At 41.5% G+C, this 12,910-nt stretch overlaps 1 protein-coding gene across 9 annotated transcripts in view; it reads right to left on the bottom strand.

The window, feature by feature from the left end:
* Positions 1 to 12,910, bottom strand: part of LOC120560422 (AP2-associated protein kinase 1-like) — a 33,225-nt gene that overhangs the window by 13,530 nt on the left and 6,785 nt on the right. For 6 of the 9 annotated variants that reach the window (XM_039802910.1, XM_039802912.1, XM_039802917.1 and 3 more), the window contains exons 3-16: positions 11,736 to 11,844; positions 9,555 to 9,697; positions 9,292 to 9,413; positions 9,129 to 9,210; positions 8,865 to 8,997; positions 8,136 to 8,239; positions 7,581 to 7,660; positions 7,330 to 7,493; positions 6,248 to 6,438; positions 4,986 to 5,195; positions 4,163 to 4,350; positions 3,660 to 3,853; positions 3,491 to 3,559; positions 3,073 to 3,162 (exon numbers count right to left, since the gene is read on the bottom strand). In XM_039802910.1, the coding sequence (XP_039658844.1) occupies positions 3,073 to 3,162; positions 3,491 to 3,559; positions 3,660 to 3,853; positions 4,163 to 4,350; positions 4,986 to 5,195; positions 6,248 to 6,438; positions 7,330 to 7,493; positions 7,581 to 7,660; positions 8,136 to 8,239; positions 8,865 to 8,997; positions 9,129 to 9,210; positions 9,292 to 9,413; positions 9,555 to 9,697; positions 11,736 to 11,844 (1,879 nt within the window). The remainder of the gene's footprint in view (positions 1 to 3,072; positions 3,163 to 3,490; positions 3,560 to 3,659; positions 3,854 to 4,162; positions 4,351 to 4,985; positions 5,196 to 6,247; positions 6,439 to 7,329; positions 7,494 to 7,580; positions 7,661 to 8,135; positions 8,240 to 8,864; positions 8,998 to 9,128; positions 9,211 to 9,291; positions 9,414 to 9,554; positions 9,698 to 11,735; positions 11,845 to 12,910) is intronic. The other 3 variants (XM_039802911.1, XM_039802914.1, XM_039802916.1) reach the window with 2 other exon arrangements.

The raw sequence follows: 12,910 nt of genomic DNA, 5'->3' as shown, positions 1-12,910 counted from the left end.
GGTGCTGTATTAACCCTTGTTTAGAGAGCAATTCTCAACAAAGTAAACTGAAGTACATAATCCTTGTGTTGTCCTTCGGGTCACTGGGACCCGAAGGACCACACAAGGGTTAAGGAGAGGATGACCGGGGCCATGTATTGCGAGATTTTGGGGTTACAACCTCCTTCCCTCAGTTAGAGCATTGAAGATGGGTCGAGGCTGGGTCTTCCAACATGACAATGACCCGAAGCACACAGCCAGGATAACCAAGGAGTGGCTCTGTAAGAAGCATATCAAGGTTCTGGCGTGGCCTAGCCAGTCTCCAGACCTAAACCCAATAGAGAATCTTTGGAGGGAGCTCAAACTCCGTGTTTCTCAGCGACAGCCCAGAAACCTGACTGATCTAGAGAAGATCTGTGTGGAGGAGTGGGCCAAAATCCCTCCTGCAGTGTGTGCAAACCTGGTGGAAAAAGTACAGGAAACGTATGACTTCTGTAATTGCAAACAAAGGCTACTGTACCAAATATTAACATTGATTTTCTCAGGTGTTCAAATACTTATTTGCAGCTGTATCATACAAATAAATAGTTAAAAAAAAATCATACATTGTGATTTCTGGATTTTCTTTTTTTTCTTTTAGATTATGTCTCACAGTGGACATGCACCTACGATGACAATTCCAGACCCCTCCATGATTTCTAAGTGGGAGAACTTGCAAAATAGCAGGGTGTTCAAATACTTATTTTCCTCATTGTATGTATTAAACCGTTGCCTACATGCCCTACATTGTTAGGGACAAAATAAAAAAACATGATAGGATGACGACTGCATGAAGACTATCATGTGAACATTTTAAAGTCATCACACCACAATGCAACGATAAAAGTATTGTATGATTTCTTAGTTTATTTAGTTCAGCTCACCACAGCCATGCCCCCCAAGACCAGGAAGTTGGGTGAAACCCCATGCAAAAGGACAAAACTCTACCAGTCTTTACCAGCAGAACTATGGTGCCAAACAATTACTGCAGAAAACATTTAGAATTTTGCACGCTCTTGAAGTACAAACTTTAACACCAAACATTTAATTATCAAAACAAAGCCACAGCAATCAGTGAGTTTCTTCACAGCGATTCCTAAATGCACCGTCAGTGTCCACATGCCACCTCTAGGGGTGTCACGATTCTCCAAATCCTCGATTCGATTAAATCTTTGATTCTAATGTCACGGTTCGATTCTCGAGTTTTACATTTTTTATTTTTTAAAGCACAGGTTGCTATGCCATTATTTGAATAATATTCAAAGATTTAATGCTCAAATACAGCCTGTTATTAATATGTACTACACTACTCCGGCCTATGCATTGTCAATGCCACTATAAGCATGTGGTTGTTGTTACATATTCTGTCCACTAGAGGGACTTCTAACATCAGCCTGGTCTCGAAGGGGGATCTACGTCACGGTGCATTGCATTTCCGACACGCCGCTCTCGGTTTAAATTAATTTGCCACCACGAGCACACAGCGACACAAATCAACAGAGAACTCTGGAATGAAACATGATCTAACAACGATGCTAACGGCATTGATAACTAAGCCAAACGGTGCTGTCACTGCTATCAAACGTTGTCGCTCACTGGAAATCCAAAATACTTCCACACTGGCGACTTCAGTGAAAGAGGAGTGGGTTCAAGTTCTGTCGATGGGTCTCCTGCATCTGCAGTTGCCGTGCTATCTTTTGACTAGCTGTAGCTAAGTTAGAGGAGTTTGACTCGCAGCACTTCTACACGTGTGTTTTTTTCCCGCTTGACAAGCCGACCGGACGTGACATGGGGGCGTGGCAGCATCGACGATTCCATGTTTTAATTCGAAGTTTGAGATTGTGACTTAATTTCGGTCGATTTCGAATTAAAATCTAAATTGTGACACCCTTAATCACCTCAACTCATTTTTGGACCGGCGCAGACAAATGAGAGGATATCTTTGTTAAGTTGACTTTACCAAAACTTTCATCATAAAAACAATATTCAATTTTCTGCACCTCTATTATTATTATTATTATTATTATTATTATTATTATTATAATAATAGACAATTAGTGATTTAGTTAGGCTGAAATACAGTCCATGCATGAAATGACAAGTCAACTGACTTTTCACGGCAGCTCATACTTACAGGAAACTGCTATGGGGCAAATTGGGGTTGTGGGGGTGAGGGGTGGGGGGGGTCAAGGAATGTGTTGGCTCAGAAAATGGCACAGCAGATGTGACCTTTTGCCCCCTTCACTATTGGAAAGAGGCCAACACTGATGAAAAGCTTTTTACAAATCCTAAATGTCAGTGAAGTCAATAGAAAAGCATAGGTAATGTTAAAAATGATGCACAGTATGCAGAATTTTTACTCGATTCCAAAGAGGCAGTACTTATCCTAAATGCTGCTCAAATACGCCTCTCTGCTCCATCAGCAAAAGTCAGACTGTGTTTGCTTGTGTGCTTCCAGCTTAGGCTGGGTAGAGAAGATTAACCACACCCTGATTATGTAATAGCCTCAACATTTTATCCTCTCGGTTCTGGCAACTACACAAAGGACGTTACCCAGCTAAGAAGTATGCACTTCCAAAAGGGCTAAAGGCTAAAATGAGGAGAACATAAAAGGCTGGGTCTTTATTTTAACAAGACGGCATGCTTGACTTTATTTTATTCTTTGTGGCACTGGTAAGCAGGCTCCTTCAGGCAGTAAGAAAATCCAATTAACAAAGGAGAATTTGTCCTTCGTGTTACCAGGCAACAGCGAAAGCACAGATCTGCAAATGAGATGCGATCTAGCTGTGGCTACGGTCTCTATTCATGGAAGCTGACAAGGACTCACTGTGAGGCTGCCTGCTATGTCAACAAGATAGGACCGTGTACAAATCCAAACTACACAACCAGCACTCATAAACCAACAACTGCGAAATGTGATATCCGGGGAACTACTTCAGTAAATAAAAAGAGTGACTCATAAGCTCTAAGAATATATTTGTGTGAGAGTCCAAGGCCGGAGAGAATCAAAGGCAAGGCTCGTTCTGTGTGTCATGTTGTGACAAGGAAAATTACCTGTGGTGTCAGAGAGGGAGAGGGTATTAAAGGGGTCCGGGACAGTCAACAACGCTGAACCTGCACTCATGATGTCTGCCGACCTTTCAGCTTAACATTGCACAGTGAATAAAGATGGAGAAGAACAAATGAAGGAATATGAGAGCATGAACAAAAGAATAACGTGGATAAAACTAGGGGACAGAGAAGACATAATCAAACTTTTATGGCAACGCTAGACATTCGCCAAGACAGGAACACAAAAATAGGTCAAAAACTTGTTTGAATTCCACCTTTCTCAATATAGAATTGTTGCATGTAGATACTGAGAAAAATGTCCACATGATGACCAATATATCACTCTAATAAAAGCCTCCTGGGAGATGAAGTATGCAAAGCAATGAGACAGCATACTGAAAAGAATTAGGCAAAGACTTACCTGGAAACGCATTGAGCCCTGGAATGAGATTTTCAGTGGAGCCTGTGACCTTCTCTCCTGGTGTGGCAGCTGTGCACAAGCAAACAGCAAAGTAGCAATTATTTTAAGTTCACATGACTTTTTTACCAATGCTGCAGGTGCAAGTATGCAGTGAACAAGTTGCACTTACTCTCCGCTAACTTTGCAAAGTCTTTGTTAAGCAGCTCCTCTGCTGTTAGCTTGGAGAAGTTATCATCCCCAAAGGGGTTCCAGCTGGGCTGAGCGCTGGGTGCAGTAAGGGCCGATTGGGCGTTAGCATCACCTGGATGATAAACACTCTGCTGGGACGAGCAGGGGGAGCCAGAAGGAGTCGTGCTGGCTGATCTGCAGTACACAGAGGAGTAAAACATAAACATGGGTGAGAGTGCACAGTGAAATTCAATCATGGGTGTTAAGTCTGTGGACACCGTCCTACTGATGTATGCAAATAAGAGTGTGCAAGCAGAGTTATTTAAAGACTGAATTGAGCAATTCTTTTTAAGCTGGACGCTCTGGGATGTAAAAGGGTCGTTTCTCCTCCTTCGTGGGTTCTGTCATATGAATGGACTATCTATTGAACCTTCTCAGCTCACTTAGTGCCATGAAAGGAGACAGTTCATCCTCAGATCACTGAAGGGAGTCAATTCTGCTCACTTGGACTTGTTGAGGCCAGCCTCAGCTGCGGCTGCCTGCAGTAGCTGGGTGGATTTGCTGACCGGGACCCCGAACACGGCACTGTGAGTGACATCGCTCAAAATGCGTCTGTGGCCGCTTTTAGGGGCCATCTTTGGCGACGAGGGGGGTGTCATTGAGCCGACTTTGTGAATCACTCGGTCAGCCGTCTATGAGGAGAAGAAAAAGATACAGAGGGCGGAAATATGAGATGAAAACGTCCTTGATGCCAACAGAGAATTTCTCTTTTACTGCATGAGGAGAACACACACAAATCAGACCCCTGAATATACGAAAGCCAAGCAAGCAAGATCCAGTGGAAAAGAAAATCTGAAATAAAGATGGATTTTAAATTCTTCGAAAACCACAACAAGAGAGAGAAAAACTTATAAGAACAGGAAGAAAGTATTCCCAGTCCAGAGATTCTACAGAAACAGATGCACCTTATAAATAGAGTTAACTGGCAAAATACAGAGTAGGGTCAACCAAGTATGAAAAAAACAAAAACAATTTGGATAGTTGAAAGAAGCAGTTCAGAATGCAACACTTAATGATTTAGTTATCATGTGACTTATACAGAATTCGACTGTAGCAATGCTGTTGTTCAAAGATGGCATTACAGGAAGCATTTCTAGCTACGTGGCATTAACACCGTCACATTGAATATATTCTGTGAGACCATTCCTGTGGCCCAGAAGAGGAAAAAGTAACATTCTTGGATGTGATTGGTTAGAAACGAGATGGTAATCAACTCCCCGGCCCAAAAGAGCAGCAGACGGCAATAGAAGTCGGATGTTACCACAACCTCTGGGTCAGCTGCAGGACCAACGACTGCAGACTCAGGGATGGGGGTCAGAAGAGAAGCTGCAGTTTCATGGACATGGACAAGAGCTACATGCTGCTGGTGTGGCAGTTGCAGGGCACTAACTGGATGAACAGGCTTAACTTTGGACTGCAGCAGGGTAGACGGCTGAGACGCTGTTTGTTGTTGCTGGAGGCTCTGTATCAGTTGGTGCTACATAAGAATACGACACAGCTAAGCATGAGGAAGGCCCAGTTTGTCATGATTTATAGCTCTTTGACGAGTGCAGCAGCCTTTTATAGAATACTTTTCAGGGTTTATTTTCTACCTTTTTGACAGTAAATAATGGAAATCAAGACATAACATAAGAAAGAGAGAGGGAGAGAGAGAGATAGAAATTGAGAAGGGAGGGTGAGAAGAGATTCTTTCACAACATTTAGGTTTTCGTCACTAAAACGCATTCTGTCCACAAAACACATCAGAGATGAACAGTGTTGTATGTACAGTAGGTAATAGTTTAACTAGTGTACTGACGCATATAGAAGAACACATTTTACAGGCCAGCTCAGGCAAAAAACAGTAACAAGAGGGAATAATCAGAGTCACTGTCGCATTTACAGTCTGAACCAAGAAACAAATGTCTACCATGGTCACACAAACGTGCAGGCCCTCAGCACGTTTGTATTTTTAAGCAATTTGTGTGCGGTATCGCAATGTTTTTGTTATTGCATGGAAAGTGATATCGGGAATTAAAGCAGCAGTAGCTGAGAAAACTGATAAACCAAACAGACTGTATTGTGGTCAATCACAGCTAATCAAATACATTGGTAACAAGTGTTGCTGAGTGCCCCGTTTTGCAAATGGTCCATTATACACGTCGACATACAGATTAACCGCGACAACATTTCTAGAAACAGGGAGGCCTCATGTACTCTACCTGTAAATATTGTGCAAAAATTACATCTCAAACCAAGCCATTGCTCGGTCTAATGTTTTTGAGATGTAGTGGAAAATCAAGCATGAATGGACTGAAGGAAGCAGGAAGATTCTCTGAATAAAAGGAACATTTATTCCCACGTTAGTTTTTCCTGGAAAATTTGCTTAAAAACCTCTGATAGGTGTTTTTTTTTTTGGTTTTGAAAATTAGACTTTCATGACTAAAACTGTGTCATTACTTGTGCACAGCATTGTCACACACCTTCCACCAGTATCCGTGAGTGAGATTCCAAAAACTATTTGCATTCTTGTTCTGCCGCGATGCCTACCTGCTGGTTACTCTGTGGGCTTAGAAAGGCTGAGGCTTGCTGCTGCTTCATGAGAAGCTGCTGATGCTGTGGTGTAGCCTGTGGCTGCATGTTGGCTGTGGGAGCTGGCTGCGGTGCAGCCTGTGCAGCAGGAGCCTGTTGAGCAGCTTGCACAGCGGCTGAAGCTGGTGGCGGGACATTGATACCAACACCTGGAAGGGAGAAAAATAAGAAGAACATAGACCGTAAATCATTTTTAACACATCAAAATGATCTTTTTAAAATGCACGCACATTTCTGGTGACCTGAAGTATCTGTGCAAATGACAATTGTTTTCATTCAGTGATTGAATACTAAAAATGCTTAACATGTTGTAAAAATGAAAGGCGATTTAAGTGTTTTGATCTTAGTGCAAGTATTTGTGTGATTGTAGGCCTCCTTGAATGTCAAAAAGGACCCTCCAATTAGACAAATTAAAGTCTTTCATTAACTGGTAATATATGGATGATGCTTTAGGCCTAATCTCCAAAACAAGTGAATACTTTATATTATACATTCTAGATTATATGGTAACAATCAATGCATTTATTTAGTGTAAAGCATTTAGCATAGCTAAATAAATACAGATTTTTTATTTTATTTATATTATTCATTATTTCAATACATACATTTTAACCCACAAACACTACTTCCTTGGAAACAACAAGTGAGTGAGTTAGAACTGTGCATAAGTCTGCCTTGTCAAAGATGAATTTCTGTCACTCCTGACAGAAGCTAAAGTTTTTCTTATCTTATAACAAACATGAGTATGCTGCTGTATTTAATCTTTCATCATGCCACCATCTATTCTGTTTTTGCAAGTGGACAGATGAATAGCACTGTCAAAGTGTAAATGTCAAAAGCTTCTTTAAAAAAGACTGGGAAAACAAGCCCTTGATAGGCATTAGAGTCAAATTCTTGAGCAGTTCACTATGCTGAGTTCAATACGAGATGTCGCTTTGAGTATAGGATAACTGTCTCCATAAACGCAGGCTCCTGTTACCTAGTAAGAATGGTTTTAACCGTGACACACAAGGTATCAGGTATCACAGAGCTACTTATACCTATGGCCTGGGGTGCTCCAGCAGCCACAGTGGGTCTCTTGCGTGGGGTGAGAGCTGGCTGGATGGGAAGAATGCCTGATATCGGCTGGGGCTGAGCCTGGCCAGCCTTGGGTCGTTGGCGAGGTGCAATGGAGGTTTCCATGGTAGGAACGGGGTCTGTGAGCCTGATGGAAGGAAGGGAGAAAATTGACTAGTTGTGTAGTAAGTTTCATACAAGGATAACACTCAAACGCTTTGCTTTTTTTACTCACCTGGCTTTGGTTTGACTCTTTTTGGCCACTGCTTCACTGGCTCTAATGGGCTCGGGAAGTTTTGCAGGAATAGGTGAATTCTATAACAGTAAGAGGATGTGCAATTCTCATCTGATCCAAGGATAATAAACCAGAGTTTTAAATTTTTTACATCACTGAGTCATTAATAAAAACCTTTTGAGTGCCACAGCTACACTCAAGTATCGATTTGCTGCTTCGATGAATGCACCGTTATTGCCCACTAAAATAATACTTAAGGGGCGAGGTGGGAAATGTGGTGGAATCAGAAGACCAGTGGCTAAGCTACTTTGTAAATATCTTTACAAAAAGGCTATCGTGAATGGAGGGAAGCCAACTGGCAAAAGCTAAAAAGGCATAGCTTCCGTCCAATACCATTATGTCCTAGATTACTTTCCTTAGATAGCAACAAGACAACTGAAACCACTGTACCGGAAATGCATAACAAGGCCTAGATTATTAGAAAAAAAGAGCTGTTAATATTTCACCCTACAACATATGCAAATTCCTGCTATTCCTCTTGCCATGGTGACTTACATGTACATTTGGGACCGGACACTCTCGTCGTGCCAGTTTAAAGGCAAAGTAGGATATTTGGTAGACGTCTGGTCTCTTATCTGGGTCAGGTTCGAGCATGTATCCTGAGAAATCAACAAAAAAAGGATGTATAATTTGAGTCAGACACATGAAAACACACATTAAAGATGCTAATATCGAGGGGTTTTTCCCTGTCCGACGACCCTCGTTAACCGATCATTAACCATTAAGCGACAAGCATGCAACAGAGTCTCAGTTCACCTGTGTGAGAGGCTCAGACATGCTTTCAGCGTTCCGTGGGCAGCTGGGGACTTGTATCGGTCATGCAGCCACAATGTTCCGTGCATTGTCGTGGACACATGCAGCCACTTTCCAGGAACAGCTTGCGCGACCGACACAAATCCACAGCTGTCCGCGGCGCGTATTTTCCCGAGTCTGTCCCCACCGCATCCACCTGCGAGGTTGTCAGCTTCATGTCCACCTGCATACTCTGTGTGTAGGACGGCCGATTTAACAAAAATAGATTGTTTTTATTTTATTATGCAAAAATTTGTTGTTTTTGTTTTTAAATGTTTAACTGATCGGTCAAAAGGTATTGTCAGTTAACATTTAACCAGTTAGTCAATAACATCCCTAACACACATTCAAACTTACAATAATTGCACATATACGGTATGTGGATGCTGTAAATAGGGCAGTGTGTATATTCTGAGGAACAAGGTTACTCACTGATGAGACAGTGCATATCCTGGGAGTAGCGGGAGTTGTCTGGGATTGTGAAACTTCCATCACAGATCGCTACTTGGCTCTCCCCAAAAGGTAGCGTGAAGTAGCACAGCTTATAGAGAAGACAACCCATGGCCTGTACAGACAAAGAGATTAAACACACTTGATGTAAATGTCTCGGTCGAGCATGTCACTATAATGGTGTATTCATGTGGTCATGCAGTCATCATAATGTGCAATAGGGGTAATGAACACCGTTCTTCTCACCCAAATGTCTGCCTTTGTTGTGATTATCATTCCACCATAGAGGTTGACCATCTCTGGAGCGCGGTATGACAGAGTAGTGTACCTGGTTTTAGGAGCAGACCAATGAGCTTCTGGATTTTAATAAGAGAAAAGGGTCGAAGGTGAAAGAGCCCGGAAAACTCACTTTTTGATTTCCTCCTCCACGACTGCCACCCCCTCTGTCTCAGGGTTTTGGAAGTGGTTGGTGGCACTTCCAAAATCACAGAGCACGTAGTGTCCCCGGTCATGCAGAAGAATATTTTCCACCTACAGTACATGAGGAAGACGAGATGAGACCCGTCAGAAATGATAGCACATGAGGTAAACAACAATGTCACTATCAATTACTTCAATTAGCTAGCCGTATCCAGCGAGTGAGTAGTACATTGGGATATGACTTAGACTTGCCTTAAGATCTCGATGGACGATTGGAGTCTTGCACTGGTGGAGACGAGCGACCGCCTCGCACGTGTCACAAAAGATCTGTAACACCTCGGCTTCAGTGAAGCCTGTCTGTAGCCGCTGGTTCATTAGATTAACCACCTGCCCACCTGCATGAAACAAAATAGGTCAACTTATGACTACAATACTCTGAAAACGGCGGACACCATCTCATATTTAAAGACAATCTGTCATAATGTCACTGAATTTTTAGACACAGACTAGAAGATTTAGCAAAAACTTCACTACCAAGACTTAAAACTTCTGATAACATCAAGTTTGATTTTGTCGGAACGTCAAGACGGGAAAGACTGACTTAAATTGAGTTTTATGACCACCTTACACCAAACGATTGAGGCGACGGGAGCGTTCCCTCAACTCTAGCAAGACATTATTTCAATCCAATATTGGAAATGTGTCTGCAGCAGTGGAATCGGTTGAAAAGTTTGGTATAAGTTTGGCATAAAAAGTCTATAAATGTCAGCTGATACAAAGTTAACGCTATGCTGTAAATACCGTAACTTTCAGATAAAGGCCCAGCAGAGGTTATACTTCCTGCGACAGCTAAGGAAGTTTAATCTGCCTAAGGAGCTGCTGACCACTTCCTACTCAGCCATCATCGGCACCTCCATCACTGTCTGGTTTGGGTCAGCCACCAAACAGGACAGAGCCAGACTGCAACGGACAATTAGGGCTGCAGAGAGGATCATTGGAGCTGACCTTCCCCTCCATCCAGGACCTGTACCGGTCCTGGGTCAGAAAAAGGGCAGCAAAAATCTCTGCACACCCCTCACATCCTGGTCACAAACTGTACAACCTCCTTCCCTCTGGTAGGCGATACAGGGCACCGTTCGCCAAAACCAGCCGACACAAAGACAGTTTCTTTCCGAACGCTCAGAAATAGCCCCCACCCTTACACTGAACACAGCCAATCAACACTGTTCTGCTAATCTACCTCATGTATATTTCAATCTTACAATTACAATATTGTTATTAATATATGACCATTGCACCGAACTGCTTTGCACTATATTTATATTCATACTTAAATCTCAGACTATACTGATATTGCACCATTCCTTCCCTCTCTTCAATTGCTACTGTATATTTTTAGCAAATTTGTAAAGTCTTGTGCAGTGTTATACCGTATACTTAACAGTATTTTTTTAATATTTCTTACTGTCATTTCTGTTTTTTATTCTTCTAGGTTAAAAGACTGTTGCACTTGAGAGCAAAGATTAACCGGAGTCAAATTCCTTGTTTGTCTACGCAAACCTGGCCAATAAAGCTGATTCAGATTTCTTTTTAAATAGATGGTTATAATAAGGGCTGGCATGAGTTTTATATGTACCATAAATACAAAAGCTTATATTTATAATTGTTTATTGTATACCGCCAATTGGTATGGCAGTTCTGAAAGAGGTCAGCCAAATTATTTCACAGTTTTGTTTCCGGCAAGCTTTGAAACAGCCCGGCAACATCTGCTTTGCTTTCAACAGTGGTAAGGCTTTTTAACATCAAGGGAGACATTTTTTTTTTTCTAACCCATGTCATCATGTCAATCATTTTTAACAATCATAAAGATTAAATAATTGTTTTTGTTACTGTAAATTGGTGACTTTAACACTGCATTACCAATGGTGCTTGCATAAAAAGTTCTGAAAGAGGTCAGCCAAATTATTTTACAGTTTTGTTTCCGGCAAGATGTGAAACAGACCGCCAACGAGACAACGTACAACACATTCTCTGCAACATCTGCTTTGCTTTCAACAGTGCAACAAATTTGATCATTTAAAAAGTAAACAAAACTTGTGAGGAAGAAGAAGAAAAATGTTTACATTACTGTAATTGGTGACTTTAACACTGCATTACCAAGGGTGCAGAAAATGCATCTGAATAGCATCTATCTTACGCTACAAGCATAAGATGGCTTCTACAACTGCACAGTGAAGTTAAATATTTAAACTGTCTATAAATAACTCCCCTCAGCTATGTATTGACTGAAACAGAAGTTCTATTGACCACGACAGCTGTCAGAAGACTACTTGCTTTGGAACAGAGCAGGATGCTGTGAGGAGCCGAGGGTAATGAAGCTTTGAAATCAACAGAGACAGAAAGGCATGGGGGTGGGGGGGGGGGGCTATTTACCTCGACAGAAGTCCATTAAGATTAGGACTTCCCACACATCGTCAGCTCCAACTGCAGTTATGCTGGAGTCCAGATAACCAACTATGTTTTTGTTGCCCACTAGGTCCCTCTGTGTAAACAAACACAGAGAAAGCAACAATGACAACGGAGACACAGTTTTCATAGATGTTACAGTCCTAAAACATTTGGGTTAGTATATTACAAAATACATCTATGTGTGTAACTACTAAGCCTAATTTTAACAGTAGAGAGATGTTGTTGATTCCCTGCCAAAGGTCTGAACATAATGGTGATAACCATCCACAGTAGTCATGCCACCCAGGGTGTGGCTGCAGGAACTGCTTAGTTTCACTTACAGTAAGGACTCCAGTTAGGAAATGGACCGGCAAGGGAGCTTAGATTGCATTTATTACAATCCAACCCTTGAGCTACCTTCAGTAATTATCACTAGTCCTGGGTCAAAGAGTATTTTCAGAAAACTTTCGGTGCTTGTATGTGAAGTACAGAAGACTTGAAGCATTCAGGTTTAGTCGCCTTCAGACCACAAAGAAAATTCAGAATATCAAAAAGAAAAAAAGCATTTACATGTCATCTCCGTATTTCTGTGTGTGTCATAAATTAAATACACTGATGCTGTTAATTCCACCACAGGGTAACATTAACGCACAATAACACAATCCCCTCCTACAGTGCTGCTCATGAGTATAGGAACCCCTGCTAAAGTTGACTAAAAAGAGGAGAAAAAAAATAAATGGAAAAATAATACGATACTATGCATCCTAATAAAGTTCCCTTGGCCTTTGGAATTAAAATAGCCACACATCATCACATGCCCTTCACCATACCTAGAGATTGGCATGGGGTACTTTCCATAAAATCATCTCTCAATGCAAATCAAACCAGCTATCAGGCTAACTGAATGATGATGACTATTTTAATTCCAAAGACCAAGGGAACTTTATCAGGATGCATAGTATCCTGGATCCATGAAATAACTGGCCTTTAAAAATAAAAATCTGCCTGCCTCTATGGGAATTTAACATAGGGGTGTCTATACTTATGCCCTCTGTATTTTAAGGAAGAACATTTATTTATTTACATTAGATACATTATTCATTCACAAAGAAAATTGGTGTCCTTACAGGTTGGATTTTTCCTAATTTTGTTTAATTGAG

Source organism: Perca fluviatilis, chromosome 6 (assembly GCF_010015445.1).
Source record: "Perca fluviatilis chromosome 6, GENO_Pfluv_1.0, whole genome shotgun sequence".
Classification (NCBI taxonomy): Eukaryota; Metazoa; Chordata; class Actinopteri; order Perciformes; family Percidae; genus Perca; species Perca fluviatilis.
Note: the sequence above shows the minus strand (reverse complement) of the source record. Positions and strands in the feature narration are given on the sequence as shown.